We start from the raw sequence: 25351 nt of genomic DNA on the forward strand, positions 1-25351 counted from the left end.
AGAATAACAGCAGTGTATCCTCTTGGCTTGGTGTGTATATACTGTTATCAATAGAGAACGAACAATGTGAAAGAATGTCTAGACACTGTGTTCTAGTTCAACCAGTCCAGGCTTTACAATCTGTATCATCCAGAGAGGAAATAGAGGATATCTAACAGTATCTTCAGTAATACCAAATATATTTCACGAGTGGGGCTAATATTTTGATATTTTTCACGAGTGCGCAGCACGAGTGAAAAATATCAAAATATTAGCCACACGAGTATGTAGAAACCCGACATATATGTCGGGCTTTCTGATTGGTCAATTATTTTGGTATTTTCTAATCATTAATTTGATTGGTCAAATCAGCAAAAGTGATATTTTTCACTAGTGAAAATATTAGTGAAAAATATCACTTTTATAGAATGAATAATTTTTGATATTTCACTGGTAAAAATGTAATAAAAGAGTATAGGCAGACTCATGCTTTGATAGCATACGTGATATCTCCAAAAGATATTGATGATTTCCTTTGATCTGGAAGGCAGCCGAGAAGTCAGCATTTCTCCACCATCAGTGCTTATTTCAACGTTAGAGCTAAGATCTTTCCTTTTAAGATGATGTGAACAATGATGAAAGATGAGTTGGTGTTTTGAGTTTTGATTGACCATAAAATAGATCCTCTATTGATATAATAATGGAATGTTTCGTCACGTGTCATCATCAACACCAACGTTTTGATTTTCAGGTTGCGGGTTTCGTTTCCGATAATTTTTTAAACACTTTGCACACATGTCAATCTATTGATCATCAGTAAAGTTATTGCAAGGTGCTTTTTAAACATCAAATAACCAATCGTGCTGGGAAAGCCTTGTTTATAGCAGATTTTGTTGGTTTTAATGTCTCTCTTAAAGACAACTTTATACCACCCACATACATACCTATCTCTCATTGTGAGAACGATACATGCATTAGGTCTTTGAAGTCTTGGCAGCCGCGATTTTATAAATAAGATAAAAGCGCTTTAATGTCATACGTATCTCAAATCGTGGAAGAAAACATAAAAAACTAATGTCAAAAGAACAATGAAATGGGGGTATATGGGGTGAAAAGTTGTTCGTTTTGTCAACATCTGTCATGTAAAAGATCGTATTTACCGTCCTTATTATAACAAACAGCGATGGCCATTCAAGGACGTGGCCTACACATGTAGGCAGTACCTGTATGCGTGATATGGGTTGTTATGTATTAAGAAAGGCATATATGGACATTAAGGTTTGGAATGTAACATAGTGGTCTATTGTTCACAATCGTTCAACAAGTCATTTGGGTAGCACACATCAAAGCCAAAAACCAGCACATTGCACTGAAGAAAGAGTTTTGATCTAGACACACGAGATAATTTTGAATGGAAAGAATACAGACGACATTAGAAATGTCATTGGTTACAAAAGTTTGATTTTTTCATACAAAATGTTTCAAAAATAAATGTCCATATCTCGCCGGTTTATTTACTGTTTTAGTATTTTGGTATTAAGTTTATAGTTCAAACTTTTTCGTTAAGATAAATAACTATCTTCTATCTGTTTTATGACAGTCCCTATTCTTAGTTTAGTAATTAGGTTACATAATTAAGCACGTAACATCGATGAATTTGAGGTAAATGTATAGCCAAGGCAACCAACATTGACTCCACAAAGCAATGTACCGGTAAGTGGTCTCTAAGTGTAAACAATTATTTAAGTCAACCCCTATAAGAAATTAACATTGTTGGAGGCCTGTAGGGCGCCCCTATAGGTAATTAACATTGTTGGAGATGTGTAGGCCGCCCCCTATAGGTAATTAACATTGTTGGAGGTCTGTAGGCCGCCCCTATAGGTAATTAACATTGTTGGAGGCCTGTAGACCGCCCCTATGGGTAATTAACATTGTTGGAGATGTGTAGGCCGCCCCATATAGGTAATTAACATTGTTGGAGACCTGTAGGCCGCCCCTATAGGTAATTAACATTGTTGGAGACCTGTAGGCCGCCCCCTATAGGAAATTAACATTGTTGGAGATGTGTAGGCCGCCCCCTATAGGAAATTAACATTGTTGGAGACCTGTAGGCCGCCCCTATAGGTAATTAACATTGTTGGAGACCTGTAGGCCGCCCCCTATAGGTAATTAACATTGTTGGAGGCCTGTAGGACGCCCCCTATAGGTAATTAACATTGTTGGAGGCCTGTAGGACGCCCCCTATAGGTAATTAACATTGTTGGAGGCCTGTAGACCGCCCCCTATAGGTAATTAACATTGTTGGAGACCTGTAGGCCGCCCCTATAGGTAATTAACATTGTTGGAGACCTGTAGACCGCCCCTATAGGTAATTAACATAGTTAGAGGCCTGTAGGCCGCCCCCTATAGGTAATTAACATTGTTGGAGACCTGTAGGTCGCCCCTATAGGTAATTAACATTGTTGGAGGCCTGTAGACCGCCCCCTATAGGTAATTAACATTTTTGGAGGTCTGTAGGCCGCCCCCTATAGATAATTAACATTGTTGGAGATGTGTAGGCCGCCCCCTATAGGTAATTAACATTGTTGGAGGCCTGTAGGCCGCCCCTATAGGTAATTAACATTGTTGGAGACCTGTAGGCCGCCCCCTATAGGTAATTAACATTGTTGGAGACCTGTAGGCCGCCCCCTATAGGTAATTAACATTGTTGGAGACCTGTAGGCCGCCCCCTTTAGGTAATTAACATAGTTGGAGGCCTGTAGACCGCCCCTATAGGTAATTAACATAGTTAGAGGCCTGTAGGCCGCCCCCTATAGGTAATTAACATTGTTGGAGACCTGTAGGCCGCCCCCTATAGGTAATTAACATTGTTGATGTGTAGGCCGCCCCTTATAGGAAATAAACATTGTTGGAGATGTGTAGGCCGCCCCTATAGGTAATTAACATTGTTGGAGGCCTGTAGACCGCCCCTATGGGTAATTAACATTGTTGGAGATGTGTAGGCCGCCCCATATAGGTAATTAACATTGTTGGAGACCTGTAGGCCGCCCCTATAGGTAATTAACATTGTTGGAGACCTGTAGGCCGCCCCCCTATAGGAAATTAACATTGTTGGAGATGTGTAGGCCGCCCCCTATAGGAAATTAACATTGTTGGAGACCTGTAGGCCGCCCCTATAGGTAATTAACATTGTTGGAGACCTGTAGGCCGCCCCCTATAGGTAATTAACATTGTTGGAGGCCTGTAGGACGCCCCCCTATAGGTAATTAACATTGTTGGAGGCCTGTAGGACGCCCCCTATAGGTAATTAACATTGTTGGAGGCCTGTAGACCGCCCCCTATAGGTAATTAACATTGTTGGAGACCTGTAGGCCGCCCCTATAGGTAATTAACATTGTTGGAGACCTGTAGACCGCCCCTATAGGTAATTAACATAGTTAGAGGCCTGTAGGCCGCCCCCTATAGGTAATTAACATTGTTGGAGACCTGTAGGTCGCCCCTATAGGTAATTAACATTGTTGGAGGCCTGTAGACCGCCCCCTATAGGTAATTAACATTTTTGGAGGTCTGTAGGCCGCCCCCTATAGATAATTAACATTGTTGGAGATGTGTAGGCCGCCCCCTATAGGTAATTAACATTGTTGGAGGCCTGTAGGCCGCCCCTATAGGTAATTAACATTGTTGGAGACCTGTAGGCCGCCCCCTATAGGTAATTAACATTGTTGGAGACCTGTAGGCCGCCCCCTATAGGTAATTAACATTGTTGGAGACCTGTAGGCCGCCCCCTTTAGGTAATTAACATAGTTGGAGGCCTGTAGACCGCCCCTATAGGTAATTAACATAGTTAGAGGCCTGTAGGCCGCCCCCTATAGGTAATTAACATTGTTGGAGACCTGTAGGCCGCCCCCTATAGGTAATTAACATTGTTGATGTGTAGGCCGCCCCTTATAGGAAATAAACATTGTTGGAGATGTGTAGGCCGCCCCTATAGGTAATTAACATTGTTGGAGGCCTGTAGGCCGCCCCTATAGGTAATTAACATTGTTGGAGGCCTGTAGGCCGCCCTTATAGGTAATTAACATTGTTGGAGGCCTGTAGGCCGCCCCTATAGGTAATTAACATTGTTGGAGGCCTGTAGGCCGCCCCTATAGGAAATTAACATTGTTGGGGCCTGTAGGCCGCCCTTATAAGTAATTAACATTGTTGGAGGCCTGTAGGCCGCCCCTATAGGTAATTAATATTGTTGGAGGCCTGTAGGCCGCCCCGATAGGTAATTAACATTGTTGGACATGTGTAGGCCGCCCCCTATAGGAAATTAACATTGTTGGAGGCCTGTACGCCGCCACCTATAGGTAATTAACATTGTTGGAGGCCTGTAGGCTGGCCCTATAGGTAATTAACATTGTTGGAGACCTGTAGACCGCCCCCTATAGGTAATTAACATTGTTGGGGACCTGTAGACCGCCCCCTATAGGTAAATAACATTGTTGGAGGCCTGTAGGCCGCCCCTATAGGTAATTAACATTGTTGGAGGCCTGTAGGCCGCCCCTATAGGTAATTAACATTGTTGGAGGCCTGTAGGCCGGCCCTATAGGTAATTAACATTGTTGGAGACCTGTAGACCGCCCCCTATAGGTAATTAACATTGTTGGAGACCTGTAGACCGCCCCCTATAGGTAAATAACATTGTTGGAGGCCTGTAGGCCGCCCCTATAGGTAATTAACATTGTTGGAGGCCTGTAGGCCGCCCCTATAGGTAATTAACATTGTTGGAGGCCTGTAGGCCGCCCCTATAGGTAATTAACATTGTTGGAGGCCTGTAGGCCGCCACCTATAGGTATTAACATTGTTGGAGGCCTGTAGGCCGCCCCTATAGGTAATTAACATTGTTGGAGGCCTGTAGGCCGCCCCTATAGGTAATTAACATTGTTGGTGACCTGTAGGCCGCCCCTATAGGAAATTAACATTGTTGGAGACCTGAGCTTTGTTGGAAGGTTTCTTGTAAAATATAAGGTTCGCGAACAGTTAACGACGCGTAAACATTATCTTTGTAGATCTCATGACATTAACGCTATCGCTATGTTATTCACCCATAAAACTCTCTACCGTAAATAACGCCCCCATGAATATATACTTCCAACAGAGATACATAGAATATATCTATTACATTATACATTATTCAAAGGTATTTTATTCACAGTTGGTGATTACTAGACAAAGATTTGTTCGACAAAAAGATTAATTTTCCGAGTAGACACAATTTTTAAAGCTATGTACACCTAATAACGGAAATTTGTTGTGTGCCTGAAACTTATATGTCAATTAAATATATGTTTTGTCTAGCAACGGAATTAGTCATTGATTTATGTTTGCTTCGATGGAGCAGAAAACGAATTACACCTTATTGATTATAACACTGTAAGGCGCCATCTCATCACTGTATTAAATGAATGGTACAATAACATCACATAAATCACAATAAACGTATCAAAATATTTAAATTAATAAATAAATTGTCAAATATCATCATACAGATCACAATACACGTATTAAAATGGATCAATAACATAACACCAATCACAATACACGTATAAAAATGGACCAATAGCATCACACAGATCATAACACGCGTATAAAAATGGACCAATAGCATCACACAGATCACAATACACGTATAAAAATGGACCAATAGCATCACACAGATCACAATACGCGTATAAAAATGGACCAATAGCATCACACAGATCACAATACACGTATTAAAATGGATCAATAGCATCACACAGATCACAATACACGTATAAAAATGGACAAATAACATAACACCAATCACAATACACGTATAAAAATGGACCAATAGCATCACACAGATCATAACACGCGTATAAAAATGGACCAATAGCATCACACAGATCACAATACACGTATAAAAATGGACCAATAGCATCACACAGATCACAATACGCGTATAAAAATGGACCAATAGCATCACACAGATCACAATACACGTATAAAAATGGACCAATAGCATCACACAGATCACAATACGCGTATAAAAATGGACCAATAGCATCACACAGATCACAATACACGTATAAAAATGGACCAATAGCATCATACAGATCACAATACACGTATAAAAATATACCAATAGCATCACACAGATCACAATACACGTATAAAAATGGACCAATAACATCACATACATTGTACATTTCTTATGTTTTGATGGTTTCCACAGGAAGTACACTCACCTTTTGGTCATTTGCAGTTGATTTGTATCGATACCTACATTAAGATTTAAAGTCTTGATTGATGAAAAAAACGTGTTACTTATTACAACGCGGACACCTAAAAAAAGAAACATTGGTGAAACATCGTTATTGATCAAATCAAATCATGTATTGAAAATAAAAATGCGTATAACATAGTCGATCATTCGATACTGATACGTATGTGTACTGTACTATAAATGAAGATTTAAATACACAGAAACATCGTAAATCGTAAGGTAAAACAGCCTTCATGTAGAAATAAAAACCAATTTAAAATTTGATATTTGAATGTTTATTTTCTAAAGTAGATTCAAAATGTGCCATTCCACCACAAGCATTTGTAGTTAAACATGATATGAAATAATTATTAATTACCTAATGTACAAAACAAAATCCCGTGGTTCATCATGAGAATACGCAAATGTTATATTTTCTCCCAGGAAATCATTCATCCGTGTAGACATGATACGTGCCCGCTGTGGTTCCAGTGTATTACATACAGGAACGGAACGACCGGCTGTGTCATATCAGGTGAGTATTAACCAATTTTCTACAGGGGTGTTCGAAGGGGTTTTCGAGGATCTCGAACGGAAGCACAATACGTTTCTGTGTATAGTACATATCGAAGACATTGGATTTTAACTCTGGGAGTTAATTACAGGATACAAGTACCTATACGTTGACGATGTTCACCAATAACATATTAATTTTGTTGTCATGACGAAGATAAGTAAACGACCAATAATATTTTCAAAATCATACATGAGTGATTTCACTCATTTGCATATACACATCCTCAGAATTTCCAATGGAAACATCATTACTTAGATATTTGATCTTTCCCGATAACAAAAGCTGATAACAAAAATAATATATTTATATAGAGATAAAAAGAGGTGCTTACTATGTCGATACCCTTTCATCTTTTATGACAGGATCTGTAAGAGTCGTATAATAGGGAACAACCAACCAATTGAAAAAATATATTTTTGAAACAGCCCCTGTGTATAGAACGTTGAGCCAAGGATAAAATGTCTGGCAGCCACTGATTGGCCAGTATGTTATGAAGTGAGAAAATAGATATGTAGCCTGATAGGTAACTATCAATAAGAAATGTTGATATAAATTTCTTAAGTCCGATTGGTTTTTTTCCCCAAAAGTTCACGTAATAATAGTAAACAGGTAAACATTTAAGATTTTTGAGAATTTTTACTGCGAAATTCACCTATTTTCAAAATGGCTACCCTGGAGAAAATTTGAGCTGAAGGACCCAACTTTTTTTTTTTATTAGGTGTTATATCAGACCCTAAACTTTTGTTATAAACCATAATCGTGATATTCAATTCAAGAATTTGAAAGAAATAATCCAAAACGTTAACACTAAGGTCTATGGGAAAACAATTGGTTGGTTGGTCTCAATAAAGGAAGTGCGTCCAGTGAGTCAGGACGACTCAGATTCTGAGATGCAGTTCAAGGGTGCATAATGATATGATAGAACATATGACACAACACGTGTTAAGGCGGCTTATGTCAGCAAATCGGAGCCAAGGATTACCATAATATTATATTATCATGAGGAGAGCTTCTTCATGCGAAGGCGTGTTGATGTCATTACCTCAACTATGATTGGCTGCAAAACACTAACCAATCGGAGTCGAGGATACGACAACTTGTTTTAGTTGATAGAGACAATCTTCATGACAAAACTACAGTCACCTCAGACAACTTTTTTTTGTGAAATGTGAGTTGTTAAACTGTACAGCTTCTTCAGTCATATTTTCCTTCGATTCGATCGTTTCACGATTCTTCTCCACTTAAGTTTACACTGAATTGTTACCAGTCCCAAATGCATTTGAATGTGATAGAAATGAGGTCAAGTTGTTCCAGATGTGGGCGTTATTTCCAACGACGTGTTTATCATCAAAATGTTTCTATCACCTGTATCAATACCAGCATCATTGTCGAACTTATTCATCATATTTCCCATGTCAAGAAAATAGCATTGGATAGAAAATATCACACAGACTGAAGTAATAAAATAAAAATAAAATGTCAGGAACTCTTACAGAAAAACACTAGTGTAATTTTACTATGCATTTGGGATATCTGGACTAGCAAAAGGCTTTGCCACTTTTCGTGCTAATTGCATGATCTACATTTGGGATATTATTTTTTCTCTTTCTTCTAGCAACTTTGTTCTTCCTAATGTCTCCATTGACAATGCCTCACTTTTGGCCTTTAGCGTTCGCTATAGTGAAAATGCTTTGAGTTATGTTCCCTGGCCGAGGACTGAACCCAAAGACATACCAGAGTCTCCTGCTTAGCACTCGGCATTTTTGAGTGGGACGACTGGTTCTCCTGTTGTCTGTATAATGTAACCGGATGGGTCCTACTAGATGTGTTTGGCAGTATGCTTAGATAGCTAGCACTACAAAGTCTTGATTACGTCACCACATGCGTATATCTCTCGCCAGCTCGCCATCTTGCGCATAGGAGCAGTAATCTTTAGATGGACTTAGCTGTTGATAGGACGTTAAACATTGCAAAATGAAACCTAACTCCTAGATCTATATAATGCAATTGCTGCATTGGGTAATTCCGCGTCAGGTAAAATGGCACCCTTTGTTTTGACATGTAAACCATTTCCAAGTGAGGTGAGTTCATCGGAACTCCAGTGATTTCCGAGAGTTGCCGGAAGTCGGGAAAGGCGCCTTTTTCATGCCATATTTTACAAACGATTTAAAGCGTGTTGTACATGTCTCTTAGGGTTGCTTGTCTTACGTCACTTGTTTTACACCGGTGCGACAGCTGTCGTCTGAATCAGTTAGACCTATTGAGACAAGTCTTCGTGGTTTTGTAAAGGGCTTTTTCCGGTCAATCATTTCAAATCACGAGATTAGCCTTAATGCCATCTAACATTTGATCTATCATTTGATAGGCTGGGATCGGAACCCTCGAGTTTGATGGTTGATCGTACACGAAAACGGCAGTGAATCATCGTCAACAGGGTATAATTGTGTGTCATTAAAAACATTTAGTAAAATATTCATCTTATTGCAAACTAAAGAATGCTATTTAGATTGCTTGTTTCCCCGAGTTTTACAGAGTGCCAAGGAAATGTAACAGATGATATAACGCGTGATTCAATCATTCACCGGGGCGCTGGCACAGGTTACGCAAGGATTTACTGCAAGGATGTTGACACTTTGGTTGGGACGGCATATCGAACATGCGAACTCAATGGGACATGGTCTTCGCCGGCCTACAAGTGTATCAGTACGTATGCTTTTACACATCACATGAACATTCTGTGATCTGATTGGTTGGAGTATAATGTTCTTTTCAACTGTCACTGGGGTTTAAATAACAAATTATTTCAGCAGATTTTATTGATAAAATTTATATCATTATCGTTTCGGATATCATGACAAAAATATATAACATTTATACACTCGTGTTTTGCATGCAACTTATAATAAACACATTTGTAATACTATGTTTTTTGCCGAGTAACATCACAATGGTATATCTTGTCGACAATGAGCATTTATTAGGTTCATGTAATAGTAAATCAAGTGATATTTATCCAATATTAAAAAATCACTATACTGTTGCAATTAAACAGATATAACTTGACCAATTGTTGATATGTATCATGGCTATTCATGGGTCTTGATTTTGACATTTAATTTGTAAGCTACCTGTTAATTTCGGCAAAACAGACATAAAAAGCATGTTCCAGGAGAACAAATAAAGCTCATGTGGATCAGTCATATTGCACAAAGTAACCATGTCATTATGGTCACAAGTGTCTATAGCAAGGTAGTGCGAGCGCTTGTTTGACCTACTTTATCAAACCTTAAACGTCGATTCTCTTTTAACCTATATCAATATGTGCCAAATTGTAACAGATACATTAATTGTTATTGTGCTTTTATGATGTATTAAAAAGATTGGGGATCTTCATTATAAAAATGCCTAATTCTAAAAGTATGTATGTCGTACCAATAGCAGACAGCTTATTAAGCAGGGGGGAGGAGGGGTATTATTTTCTTAATTATTCAAAATTTCCCGTCATGGGTCGCGGGATGGTAATTACCTCGTTAACTATTATTGCCCATCATTCTCACTTTCTCTCCAATCTTTTATACCCAATTTGTTCTTGTTTTCCTTATGTCGTTTATAAAAACAGTTAACGGCGGCTGGTCTGATTATATCTGGACGTTGGGAGAATGTTCGGTAACGTGTGGGACTGGATTGAAGACACATACGGCAAATCGCACCTGTACCAATCCTGTACCTGACCCTGAAGGTTTGGCGTGTATTGGAAATTCACACCTGGAAATTATAGAGGAATGTACATTCAGCGCTTGTAGATGTAAGTAACTGTTTGTGTCCGATTTCATTTTCATTGATTGGCTGCTATTTTCTGGACCTACACAGTTCTCATTGGCTGCGAGGTAGTTTAAGTAGATTCATGGCTTTATCATTATGTCGGTATTTTCTGTTGATTTTGACCCCGTTTTATCAATTTTGAGTTAGAATTATTTTTTCGATATCATGTTGGTATTCTCTCTTATTTTTGGTCTCATCTGATCAATTTTGTTTTAGAGTTACGTTTCCTTTTTATGTACAATGTAGGTATTCTCTGTTTTTTTAATATCTGATTTCAGTTAAACCACGGGTAACTATGGGGAAAACGCGGTACATAACAATCACTAGACATTCTATCAAAATGGAGTGTTCCGTAACTGCTGTACCTGATCCTTTCATGGTAGTATGGATATTCCAGAGAGAGGGCGAAGAACCACAATACGTGGATATTGAAGGTCCGAGGCATTCTGGGGCTAATGTGAACTTGCCATCATTGACGATTTTAACGACTAATACGAATGACACAGGCCATTACGTATGCTATGCCCAGAATGAGGAAGGCGGCGGCTTTGGTGAGACCGATTTAGTCGTCAGGGGATGTGAGTAAACCTATCTAAGCGAATACCTTTGCGCTAAAATAGTTTGATGGCATTTGTCATACTTATTAACAACACCATACATTTATCATTGCTGCCTTTTATTTACTCTTTATTCGCAGGGGTAATCACAGAATGGTAGATCGAATTACAATATCATGACGTCAATTTGGCGCAATATTGACCAATGCTACGCAAACGCTTTACATCCTGCTTCATATTAAAACTTTGCATCAATCATTTAGACGATTTTGACTGCAGCGACCTCTTCAGGACATGGACAACTACCCTTTTCAGTTACATTTCTTGCGTACGCTGTACAGAGCTTTGTGAGCGGAGCGGAGAAATAAAGAACCAACGTGACGACCGGCCAATGGTTAAAAATAACGCATAATAAGATATGATTTTTGGGCCAATTTTATATATACATTATATCATATAGTTTATACTTAAACTAAAGTTGTTTTATCATAACAGACATTAACGCGAATTAAAGTCAATTATAAAACTTTTTTTAAATTGAACAAATAACACATACGGTATGTTATATACAACATTTAATCAATACACAACTGCATATCAAACTACTTCCACAATATTTAAAAAAAAAAATCTACATCATACAAGTACATGTATACATACAAAATAACATATCTATATACATATATTGGCATATTTTGGGGCAACTCAGCTACATAAACCATTATACTATTCATCGACTCAGTTGGCACGTTGGTTTGTAACTGTAGGGACAATGTCCTGATTGCTACAAATATTTGAGCGATTGTTCTGCTCACGTATAGAAGTAACACAGTGCAAGGAATTCTTGCAAAGCCGAACTGGTAGATGAAATGTATAATGGGATGTATTTTTTAACCCAGAGACTATAAATACTGGCTGTAACTCTTGTTTACATTGCTCCAGTAAAGTGTTGGGTAAACTATTGACTACGTATACTGACCCAGAGACTATAGATACTGGCTGTAACTCTTTGGTAACATTGCTCCAGTGCAGTGTTGGGTATTTATACGGTGTGACCTAATGCACTACCCTTGATCCTGACTGGCTGTGGCTACATTGCTCCAGTAAAATATTGGGTAGTGCTAGTCAAAAAAGAATAAACTATGATGTACAAAATTGTTGCCAAATGTGATATAATAAGATAATTTACAAGTTTAGGGGTAATTGATGTGAGAAATTGTATTTATAATCTACCCTATAATTTCTGCATGAAAAAACAACCCCAAACGAGGATATATGTAATATATCTGAGTGCCCCAAAATTTGTAAAATGATATAAAACCATATATATCTGTACATAAAGTATATAATAGCAATAGTATTCTTGATGAACAAACCTACAAGACCTACAGTTGACTCAATAGCTTAAAGACGTAATGATTATGTATTACAGTAAACTTAACTACGTATGAATATATGCTCCGGCAAAATATCATGTGTACCAATATCCGAATCTTACAACTAATCCTAGTACCATATATTTGTATGTCTACCCAACTGCAGAACCACTGCTGCACGTAAACACCATATATATTCCCCTACACATATGTCATGGTTTTCTGAGCATCTCTGATGGCAGATTGTGGAGTTCTGATATATCTACAAAACGTATCTGAAGACCACCTCCCTAATATTTTAATAAGATGGTCCTCCACATGTGCTGTAGCTGCTGATGTAGCCGCTCAAATGCGGAAAGAATGTCCATTGTACAGTGTAATTGTCCGAATTAATATTGAAATATTCCAGGACAATGTTTGAGTTTGGCTAGGAAATATGAACGTGTGAGAGCTAATCCGTTAATAGTGACAAACAATGGATCTTCAGGAGATGGGTATTGACAACGTCTGGCGGATAAATATTTACAACATGCAATATACGGACATACAAGATTATTATTCTTGAATAATTTGAGAGTAATACCCTTTCTAAAAGGGTCCAATTTTGACCTCCTGAGATGTAGAAAGACATGTTCTTCAGCTATAACCATGTCACAAAAACATAAGTTAATGTTATGGTCAAATGGTTTGTTAACTGTGAATTCCCCCCAAAAAAAGCTACAATACATGCTGTTTCTAACATCAAATCTTCAAAATGCTGAGGAATCTTGCGCATGTACACACACACGTCTTTTAGAATGTTAAAAGTAATAGGATAGCGTGGCCTGCTTACTTTAACTCGCGCACGTTAACACCTCAATACTGCATGCATGCGACTCAAGTTCTCGTTCTTAGGATACAGGATATTGATCTTTAGACACATAAATCGTATTCCACATAAGTACAGTTTGATAGTAGAATATGATAAATTACTACTGTAACAGTAAGCCACAAAATGCACCAGCACATCCTCTGTGACACATATGTCTGGCATTATGACACTGGTGATAATCCCGTCATCAATAGCAATTGTAAGCACTTATTGAATCCAGTCATGTAGGCTTGTCTAGTGTTGGGTGCCGTGGCCGACTCCAAAAGTTCTTCCATGACTGGTCCTAGTCCCAAATGACTTCTGAAGCCTGTGGTACTCTGCATGGCAGGAGGTCGGCCTCCGGGACAAGCTGTCTGAACCGAGTCATCTGTAAACGAGACAAGGAATCAGCGATCACATTCACTTTGCCTCATGTTAATAGCCGCACACATAGTCAAACGTCTCATTAAAGTCATGATATTCGTAGCCTTAGACCTCCCCTTGCGTAATATAGCTACAGTGGCAGTATTATCGCACATAAACATAATGCGTAAATCCTTCCATTTGTGACCCCAAATCATGGCTGCTACCAAGATAGGGTAAAGTTCCTTGAATGCGATGGAAAAGTCGTCCTTGCTATCAAGGTGTTCTTCGAACACAGCTGGTCATGCTTGTGTAAATCACTGTCCTTGCATATAACCTCCAAATCCTATGGTGCCAGATGCATCTGTTTACAGTTCAATACTCTCGTTTGTAGTAATGTGTTGATCATAAAAAATCTTAACCCCATTCCAATTGGTAAGACATTTACTCCACATATTGATGTCCTCCCTACATTCCTTAACATTTTAACATGATGATGTAGAGCTTTGACAGTTGTCGACAACTTAATGATGTAGGAGACAAAACTTCTGCCTGGGATAACGACTTTGCTAGCAAAGTTTAAATGTCCTAAAAGTTGTAACAGCTCCCTTTTTATACAAGATTTCCTTTGTCTAAATGATTCCAGCATTTCCCTATCCAAGCTTCGCGCTCCCTCCGATTTGGTCGCCGCGCCACCTAATACAAGGGGGCGCAAGTCCTGCGCCCTCCAAGTCCATTAACCTTCTCCACGGTGATACCGCTACCCTATCAATCAAATTAAGTAACTCTCATAGATCTTTAACGTGTACAGACAGAATGGAACAACATACACTTGTACTTGTCATTAAGATCATTGGAAATGATGAATGTTTACAAGTTATTCTTCAATTGTTGCATTAATATTAAGTAAACTTTATACTTATCACACAACAAAATTGTAACTAAAAGGTTCTTGCTTTTTCTAACCAAGTGCTAATATAACACACAAAGGGCCATAACTCTAGTAAAATATAGTCAAATGAAATAAACGCCACTTATGACATTTTAATTAAGCATACCCAGTTTGAAAAAAAGATAGTTATAAATCGTGGGAAGAGACCTCCGAACAAACCACACCAATATGATACATAATGCCTAAATTAAATAAGTTCCACAAAGGGCTTATCCTCGGTCCATATCTCTAGTTAATGTTGTCAAATCAAACTGCAATTCAGGAAAACACGATTTTATGTCATGGTTATGAAACATACCAAGTTTGGAAACTTGGAAGAGATTACCAGACAAACCACATCAATTTTGATACATAATGCCCAATTTAACTAAGTTCTACAGTGGGCCTAGTACACAACTTAAGCTTAAGCTTATTATAACAGTGCTTAACAGGATCTTTCATTTGACCAATAAAGATAATTTAATGGTGTGTACCAAGATCTTGCACTCGGATCTTTTGGTTATTATGTCATGAAGCCATTGAAGCAAAAATTATAAAACATAAACACTGCACTTTTGTTAATGAATAGTTTTATTTTTTGAGAGGTACAGTATGTATGATGTGGACAAAATTGAGATATCTTCTTATTCTCTCATGCCTGTATAGACACATATATATAGAAATGATTTATTTTTTGGAAATTAGAAATAAGTCTGCAAGACATGAAAGTCCTCCCTCCTCCTAAGGATTTTAATTTGTCAAATTTGATATTGTGACGGGGCATTTAATCTCCATGTGTCACTGTATTCCGTTGTGCTATTTTCGGCGACGTCCTAATGCCTATATGACTGATCTGTTACTTTGTTTTTTATTAAAGTTAAAGTTGTGCTTGACATTTATAGCAATTACAAGTTGCAGCTTGTTGCAACCAAAGAAATTAAAGACAATAAATCACCCGTTTCTGGCAGATATGTGTAGAATGTTGGAATTTGTAGCATAAACCATCTACTGCTTGCACTATTAGTATATTATTTTGGTATTAGTGTACCAAGGTATTGCCTAACAACAAATTCAGTAGATTAATTCACCAGTACACTGTGTGGATACATATACAGTGGACCCGCGATAATCCGGACGCCGATAGTCCGGAAAACTCACGTTAAGTGAATACGGGTTTAATAATTTTCGGACATCTTGGGTAGTTCTCGCTGGTGTCGCGTACTTTTAAATATATAGCTTGGGGTTTCTGGTACGTAAAAATCATAAAGAAACATGAACTGAGGGTAAGTTGTAAAATCCGGGTATTTTATTTAAGGTATTTAACGTTTGTAATTTCTACTTGTTTGTGAACCTCCGGGACGTGACACATGTGAGTTGTTTGTAGGTCACATATGCCCGCTATAAATAAAACAACTTTCACTTTACATGTTCTTTTAAAAACATAGTTTATTTTTTACTTTCTACAAAACAAAACAAGAATCATATCAGAAACATAAGTATATTTATTGTTAAAAAGTCTGACAATTAGACGTGTTTATGAAACGTCACGGATTGTATATAATCAAGGGAGATAACTCTTACACGACAATTTTTTTGACCTGGTACACGAAATTCGGCAGTCCGGAAAACTCGTAATCCGGACGGTTTGGACTGGGAACGAAGGTGTTCGGATTATCGAGGGTCCACTGTATTACATAATCATTATATTCATTATATATATATGATAGCAAATATGTAATCAACACAATAAGTATTGTTTGCTTATGAGTGTATATATATTAACAAATGTGTGCAACCCTTACAATCCATATAGTATGGAGTTACGTCCCTTCGACTATGCTAGAGGTGTAAATGCCATTTCTTGTTTTCAATATAAGCAAACTACCATCTTTTATTATATTAAAAAAAAAACCATTTTGAATCCATGAAAAAGTGCAATTATTTTCATTGTCATGGTCACGAAAATAGTATATGGGTGAAGTAGAGTACTCGACTTTTCAAATTACATTACTACATCTTACAACACCCAGAATAAGCTCTGCCTACCTCTCTCATGACTGCAAAAAAAAATGTGCACCCCTGTGTCTTCAGTACTTTCAGTACTTTGATTTTTTAGGTGAGGGGACCCGGGTTATTAGTTTACTCTGCAGTAATTAGGGAAAATACAAAAACAGAAATTATATTGAATATTGCTATTGGAAATAACACAAACTTGAATTAAAGTATCAGAATGGGATATCTGTACAATAGTATGCACACACATACTGTATTTGAAAAATTGATGAAACTTCTAAACTTCCAGATATGAAGAAATCAAACATCCTTCATGGATGAAAGAGACTTAAGGTACTTTTCAAAATATTAGAGTTTTTTTACCACAGGGTGTCCTGTTACCCCTATAGGGATGGGTCATATACAGAAATCACACTTTTTGGCCTTATTTAATTTGTTCAATTAATTTATGAAATTAAAGCGAGTTTACAACCATCACTATTTAATAGCAGCGCCGTCAATATTTGTATAAAGTCCACTTTTGACAGCGTTATTGAGGTGCATGCTGTCAGATTGAATTGCAACTGGTGAGGGTACGGATACAATCATACTGTTGTACATGCACCTATACTGTACATGCACCTATACTGTACATGCACCTATCCATCATTTGGAGGAATTTTTTTCCATGTTCACCTATTTTTGGGTAAAATAAAAATACTGACAGTGAATTTTGTGAAGTTATGTTAAGATTCACTTTAAACTGTGTTATAAAAGAAATACTAATTTAATTGAAACACAAATGTCTTTACAGATTCACATATTTTGGCCTCAAAACTGAATTTTGAAAATTTTCATTAAAGTTCAATTTTCACCCTATCTCATTGAATTGAATCTTGGTAAAGTTACTGTTACTATCATGCTGAACACTTGGTTACTGATATTATTTAATTACTTGAACACTAATCCATAAATTGAAAGATGTTATTGACAAAGCGGGAAAGATGAGACATATCATTCTGCATAATTCTTGTTATATAAGGCCTTTTGATGACTTATCATGACCTTGTGATTTTCATAAATCTGCTAATATAATGATTTTTTTTACATATATTACATAAACATATACGTCTGCAAGTGGCAATAAGATTAGCTGTGCTCTTCCAAGGCTTTGCCTTCATTCATATTATAAGTTTATATAACTTGTTTCGCAATAATAAAGATATATTTATGTATTGGATATCTAACATACCGTTCTTTTCCCTGTACAGTAAGGCCCGTTGTGAGAATAGAAACACGGCGTTATGATGTCGCTAACTACGAGAATACCACCCTGCATGTTTCGGTGTTTTCGGATCCGCCTCTTACCGATTTATTTTGGACATTCCAATCACTGGACACTGAGCAATACTTCCCCCGCTTGACCATTGACAACCGTAATTATTCAGGTGCAAGCTTTGTGGAACCTTCTCTGACTGTTATCAATGCAAGTTATTGGGCCTCCGGACACTATATTCTGGTAGCGGAAAATGACAAAGGGTCAAATGTTATCTGGGTACAAGCTTTGAGAATCATTGGAAGTAAGTCTATTAGTCACATGGCCCCGATATTTTTGTCAATCATATCGATGACCTATTTAGTCTATTATTCTGCACTTGTACGCCCAATACGGAGAACACGCATGAGGTGGAGATAGATTACTGATATAATCTTTCCTTTCACTGAGGGAGCGTTCTTCGCCATGATTTTCCTTATTCACATTATACACAATATTGAATTTTCAATTCAATGTTTTTGACAACAAAAGTTGCATACCCAAAAAAAGGAACCTTTGGTTCGGTTAATATTTGATTCTACTAGGTTGGTGTAATACCATAACGACCTCACCAAAGGCCCATAATTGATAATTGTCCTTTATTCATTTGTCTCTCTTGTTGTTGTCTATATCAGTCATCAATGGACTAGTATCTACTGTTTAGATTTGTCCTTACTCAATTTCCTCATTAAGGCACGTGTTTTCCTAACAATAATTCAATCCCTTTAATGCCAGTCTTTATGTACGTTTTATACTGATTTTTTTTATGAAAGAAGTGTACTATTATCAGGCATTGATTGAATTACTCATCACAGTAAATACAAATGCATTACCCTTTTTAAAAATATAGTTTCATTGCGTTCACCACTGATGAAATAACGCTTAACATTTCCTAGTAAATTCATTATGTATGTAAACAGAAGTAAAGCTCAAAACCAACTTTGCAAGGAACGTACCATTTGCGCCCTAAATGATAATTCTTTGGAATTTACGGAAAATGCCAGACCTTTCGTATCATTATACTTGTCTCTGAATATAAGTAATATTTGTTTTGTGCGTTTATAGATCTTAGGTAGGGATTCGATTCGGTATGGTGAATATATTTGCTTAAAATAATATTCTGGTAAAATATCCAGTGTGATAAATGGTATTATCACAAACACTTACTTGCAAAACCAGGCTAAAACATTGTATTGACGATTTTGCAAAAAAAAAAAAAAAATGTTTGTTATCCTTTAATATGACGATTCAGTCTTCATGTGAGAAAAACTGGATTGCCTACATGTTCAGTAAGTTGCAAGACTACTATCAAAATACAGTACTAGTCTTGAACACGCATACCATTTTTTTTAAGAAGAATAAAAGGAACTTGATATTATGTAGTATGCATTACCTCTTTTCTTGTGACTGGTTTGAAAATAAAATCTTGGAAATATATTGTTTAGAGGAACAAGGACGTATCTCCAACATGTAGTGCTTAGAACTAAAGGGCCGTATCTCAATTATCAATTTTTAGATTTTAATACATTACAACTACGATTGAGATTTTCTTATAGAATCTGTACATTGTATCAATTGAAATGGTCAAATTCTGTTAAAAATACTGTGTGATTTAAAGGAATTAGACAATTTCCATTGATATAAAGTACATATTCTATAAGAAAAGCTCAGTCGGAATTGTAATTTATCAAAATAAAAAAAAATGAATTTGAGATACGACCCTTTATTTCTAAGCACTCCATGTTGGAGATACGTCCTTGTTCCTCTAAACAATCGAAAGTCTTGAATATCTACCTTGCCTGCCTTCGATTTTATGCCTAATTACATGTAAACGGCTGTATATATAATGATTTTACCTACAGCGATTAGATAATTGAGGTGGTTCTTGTCTACTTGGTCAGATAGCTAATACTATGCATGGTGGTGCATTCATTGTCTAAATTTATTATTTATTATTGAAACAAAATAACACGATGTAACATTTATCATTTACTACTAAAACAACAAAATGCGATGTAACATTTATGATTAACTGCTAAAACAACGAAATGCGATGTAATATTTATCATTAACTGTAATACGATGTAATATTTATCATTAACTGTTAAAGAGGCTTGCCCGCAGAGAGATCAGCAAAATTGGCTAATAGAAAAAGGTTTTTTACACATGACAGATTGTTGGAATTGTTGAGTTTTTCATTTTATTTTCCTTATAAAACGCTGAAAAGTGATATTAAAACCTCATTTTTTAAATATTATTTATTTAATCGCAACCCGCAATAACTCCCCGCTATAAAGTGGAGTCTAATTTGATTGACACATCAAAGAAACAAGCACTTGCACAGTGCCGCACAGTGATAACTTCAAAGGCAGCGGCGATTTACAAAGAAGATGTGCCGTTATATTCCGTACATTTCCCTCTCAGGTTGAGTTTTAAAACGTCTTTTAAATACATATTCTGTAATTGTTTTCAAGAAATAAAGTCGGAAAGCCTCTAATTTTGTCACATAGAAACGTGTACTGAAGTTTATTTAGTGATCGGAGATGTGCCGTTTACCGGTCCGTCTGCGGGTAAGCCTCTTTAAAAAACATAAAACAATGTAATATATATCAATAACTACTAAAATACCATGATACAATGTTATATTTATCATTAACTACTAAAAAACATAATACGATGTAATATTTATCTTAACTGTAATACGATGTAACATTATCATTAACTGTTAAAAAAACATAAAACAATGTAATATTTATCATTAACTACTAAAACAATAAAATGCGATGTAATATTTATCATTAACTACTAATACTTTAAGCTATATATAATTCAACAATGGTACATCTTTATCTTAATTGTTCAATACTGTATATGTATTGCCATTAAACATTGTTCAATATATATATACATGAACACATTTTCTAAAATGTTATATGCCTTATCACTGACACCCTTGATGCTCCTCACAAAAAAACGATATTGTTTTGCTGTAAAACTGTATCTATAATTGATGCTTTTCTATGTATTTAATGTAATCATAATATGCAAAAGGATGAATAAAAATATTTCTAAACTGAAAAAAAAGAAACTACTAAAATACCATAATATGATGTAATATTTATCATTGACAACTAAAACACTACAATACTTTAAAAAACAAAATCCACAAGTTTAGTATGATAAATAAGCTATTGATATGAATTCTAATATAGGTATAGATTAAGGGATACACTATTTGCCGTTGCGTTATAATTACTCTGAATTTATTTAAGTATGCCTGACTTAATCTGTCAATACACTACAATCTGTTATTTTGATCATTTACATTGGAGGTCTGTTTACGCCGCACTATTATAATTTGTTTATTAGGTACCTTTGGTTTACAGTTGGGCCGGATGTCACAGCAGGATCTGACGTTAGAACGACGAATGGGAGTAATGTGACCATACCTTGCTCAGTTAGTCCCGATGCTGTAGACGTATGGTGGGTGTATGCACAAGGAAGAATGCCGGTACACGTAGATTTGTCATATAACCATCTGGCGATGTCCAACTTCACTGACCAATCTAACTCCACTGACCAGTCAAACTCCACTGACCATTCTCTTATCATCACTGACGCTTTGCCCTCTGATTCCGCATGGTATTGGTGTGTAGCAAAGGATGCCAATGAAAACTTTGCGATGAGCAAAGAAACTTTAATTAATATCATATGGGAAAAAAGTGATTAAATTAATACCTATCACTTTAATTTCCTGATAATTTTGTTCTCAAGAAGTACTGATCACAAGAAGATCTCTCACGTTGAAGTTCGATTGAATAAGTTCGTTTTTCCAAAACAAAAATAACAAAATATCAAAGTAAAATGCCTTGAATTCTAATCCCTCATGTGAGACGTATGACACAAATTTCCAAGTTGAAGCTTTAAAAACAAAATCGCGTCAAGTTTTATTAATTTGATATACTTATACTTAGACATTGAACAGAATTTAAAACAACAATTATGGTACAGTAATGTTTTCCAACTGATTTCTTAACTCGGAAACCTTTCATACGATGAAATAAATGACTTCCCAAGTACTTTTCTTCATGTATATATATGTATTTGCAACATTTGAAGTTTTCTTTTTTCAAAATCGGCATTAATTGGACAGCCTACATGTAATTGAATATTGTTTCTGACGACTGTCTTACGAAATACCGGACGGGACAAAGAGTTCTATACGACGGTCATCCAATTACGTTCTTAACCATGGATGTAATTTGTTTTGGTTGTGTTCCTGTAATGAAAGTGTTGATATATACTCGACAAAAAAGGTAAGATAAATTGCTCCTGCTGAACATCTTCGTCTGTAAATAAAAAAATGGAAACATTTGATCAGGTGATGAAGCATAGATACTCCCCTTTCTCGATAACCTACACTTATTCAACGAAGCCTTGCGAAGTCATTGTCTGACTTTACCGGCCTCTAAAGTTCTAATCACGGAAACCGTTTAATCTAGATCTGATTTTGGATTATAGATATATTAGATGCCATGCTGCACAAAAAAAATCAATGAGAAAGAGCAATTACGGTGTTAATGCACGGTCATAGCCACTGTCGCACAGCAGTTTGGTTGGCAATGTATACAACTAATCATTTCTATATTCTGTTTCTTGCTTCTTAGTTTCTGATCTTCCCAGGAGGTTAACCTGTGCATAACGACCACTGTACGACAAGATGAGGTCATTTGATTTTCTGTTGGCAGGCGATGTCTAGCCTCTAGTATGACATTCATATAACCAAGACATGTCTCCCAAGTGTTATTTTTCTATGTTAGGTTATCCCTCTCAGAGTGACTACTGACAACATAAGTGAATTCAAATGGTCTTTCTTTTTACAGTATTGTAAATAGAAGACTTGGTCATTGATGTTGACATCAAACTTCAAACGATCATAAGATATTAATTGCAGAACATAATTATGCATTTCTTTTTGTCAAGTATATAGAATACGAAAATGAGTCCTCTAGTTCCAATGGAAATACCACCATCCTTGCTGCTATCACGGCATCACCATTTGAACATCGATATTACACCGATCAAATGATATTCTACAAATTCTAGTTGAGAAGGCTCTAGATGTTATGGTATTTATTGAATAATATTCGGCCTGACACCATTGGCCTACAATATACTGTTTGCTTGAAAAGCTGTGTCATATCAAAATATCAAATATTAAACTTCAGTTATCAAACTACATGCATTACATTATGTCCCAGCAAAATGTTATCGAACTTTTACATTATGTCCCAAAAACAGTTCCGTTACTAAATTATTACATAACGTTCCATCAAAACAGTTCCGTTACCAAACTTTTATATTAAATTCCATCAAAACCGTTCAGTTACCAGATTGTTTCATTACATTGTATCAAAAGAGTTCAGTTACCAAATTAATTTCATTATGTTCCATTAAAACAGTTCAGTTACCATATTATTTTATTTTGTTCCATCAAAACAATTCAGTTACCAAACTTTTACATTTTGTTCCATCAAAAGCATTCAGTCACCAAATTATTTCATTGTGTTTTTTCAAAACAGTAACCAAATTATTTCATTACGTTCCTCCACAAAAACGTTCAGTTACCAAATTATTTCATTGTATTCCATTTAAACAGTTCATTTACCAAATTATGTTGCATCAAAAGAGTCCAGTTACCAAACGTTTAAATTATGTTTTCAATCAAAACAACTCAGTTACCAAATTATTTCATTATGTTCTATAACAACAGTTCAGTTATCATGTTATTTCATTATGTTCCATCAAAACATATACCGAATTATTGCATTATGGTCTATTAGATATGTTTCAGCATATAATTTTAAATTAAAGACTGCCATATAGCCATAATACCACCTGCTAACGATAACTAACGAGGTGAGTAAAATGATTCGAAATAGATCAAAAGAAATGTCAAAATATGGATGGGGAGGTGTAAGAGACCCATATTTCAACAAATTTCATAATTTTCAATATCGCATATCAAAAGAACGTTAAATATGTCTGTAAAATCTGAACCGTGTCAAAATTAAAATTAATCAATAAGCGAGATACAACTTCCATAACTTGGAGGAGGCCAGAAACTGATTTGAGACTGTTCATGCAAATAAACAAGTGAAAAGAATAATAAACGATAAATAAATAAATAAATAAACATAAATAACCTTATCTAAGTTACAACAATGTCGAAATATTACAATTTTTTATATATTGTAAACACTGGTAAGATTATAAGTGCGTGATAGGTCTTCCTGTGAGGAGAAATCTGAATAACGGAGGAAACCCCATGTGGTCGGGTAGGCCGTGATCACAAACATTTGTAATTAAATCCAGGCCTGTTGCTGTAATGTTAGGACGATATCCGTAACGTTATAGCACATTTTGCTATGCCACTCGATCAACCATCCCTTTGTTTTATCACGATATTGTTGTCATTATATTGACTTTTTGTTCCATTACATATAATGTATCATACTTGCACGAGGAGAGAATCAATAAAATAATTATTCATCTTTCAACCTGCTATAGATTTCTTTTTTAATTATGACTTCGCAAAACATAATTAAATCGATCGGAGATTTTTATTAGAGATGTTATATTCCCCAAGACCTATCAGTACAAGAGGCCAATAGGGCATGTACAGCCCACATGGGTATTGCAGTGATTATGGTAGAACTAGATATATTTCTATAGAACAAGAAGGATTTCAAAGAATTGGCTATAATTCCCATATTGGGCCCCACCTTTCAGGCCCTTGACGGATAGGCATACAGTTTATACAAAATTAGTTCCCCTTTATCTAAGGATACTTCAAACCAAATAGAAATCAAATCATTTCATTCTGACAGAAGAAATATTAAAATAATTTGCTATATATATATACCCCCTTTTGGGCCCCCACCTCAGATCTCTGGGCGCCAGACTCATCATTTATGCAAAACTGGTAAACGTTCACCCAAGAATACTTCGGATCAGGCAATAACCAAATGAGTTTAGATCATTTGTTATATTTCCGGACAGACCCCTGTAGGACCAGACCTACTATATATATATGAATCTGGTTCCTAAGCAAAGGATGTTTAGGATAGGTAGCCGTTTAAAGGACTTATTTTTATTTTCCCCTATTGTTATTCCTTACGGAGGCCAGAGTCTCCACTTATGCAAAATTTGTTCCCCTTCCCAAAGGGATATTCATGACAAAGTTTGATCACAATCCAGTTACTCGTTCCTAACTAGTGGCGATTTCAAGGAATTACCCCTATTTTACCTATTGGGC

At 36.3% G+C, this 25351-nt stretch overlaps 1 protein-coding gene across 1 annotated transcript; it reads left to right on the top strand.

Moving 5' to 3' along the window:
- The first annotated feature begins 9380 nt into the window (after nucleotides 1–9380).
- Nucleotides 9381–23479, top strand: LOC117341647 (hemicentin-1-like). The gene is made up of 5 exons (XM_033903510.1): nucleotides 9381–9530; nucleotides 10447–10632; nucleotides 10928–11227; nucleotides 17990–18298; nucleotides 21420–23479. Exons 3-5 carry the CDS (start codon nucleotides 10945–10947, stop codon nucleotides 21761–21763), a joined length of 936 nt encoding a protein of 311 aa, XP_033759401.1. The 5' UTR covers nucleotides 9381–9530; nucleotides 10447–10632; nucleotides 10928–10944; the 3' UTR covers nucleotides 21764–23479.
- The last annotated feature ends 1872 nt before the right edge of the window (nucleotides 23480–25351 follow it).

Source organism: Pecten maximus, chromosome 14 (assembly GCF_902652985.1).
Source record: "Pecten maximus chromosome 14, xPecMax1.1, whole genome shotgun sequence".
NCBI classification, from domain to species: Eukaryota; Metazoa; Mollusca; class Bivalvia; order Pectinida; family Pectinidae; genus Pecten; species Pecten maximus.

What these genes read in the sequence shown, in the direction of transcription:
- LOC117341647 (XM_033903510.1), top strand. Translation starts at nt 10,945, where the DNA reads ATGGGGAAAACGCGGTACATAACAATCACTAGACATTCTATCAAAATG. An exon ending in CGATTTAGTCGTCAGGGGAT is followed by an intron (nt 11,228 to 17,989) that starts GTGAGTAAACCT and finishes TTCCCTGTACAG; the next exon opens with TAAGGCCCGTTGTGAGAATA. An exon ending in AGCTTTGAGAATCATTGGAA is followed by an intron (nt 18,299 to 21,419) that starts GTAAGTCTATTA and finishes TTTGGTTTACAG; the next exon opens with TTGGGCCGGATGTCACAGCA.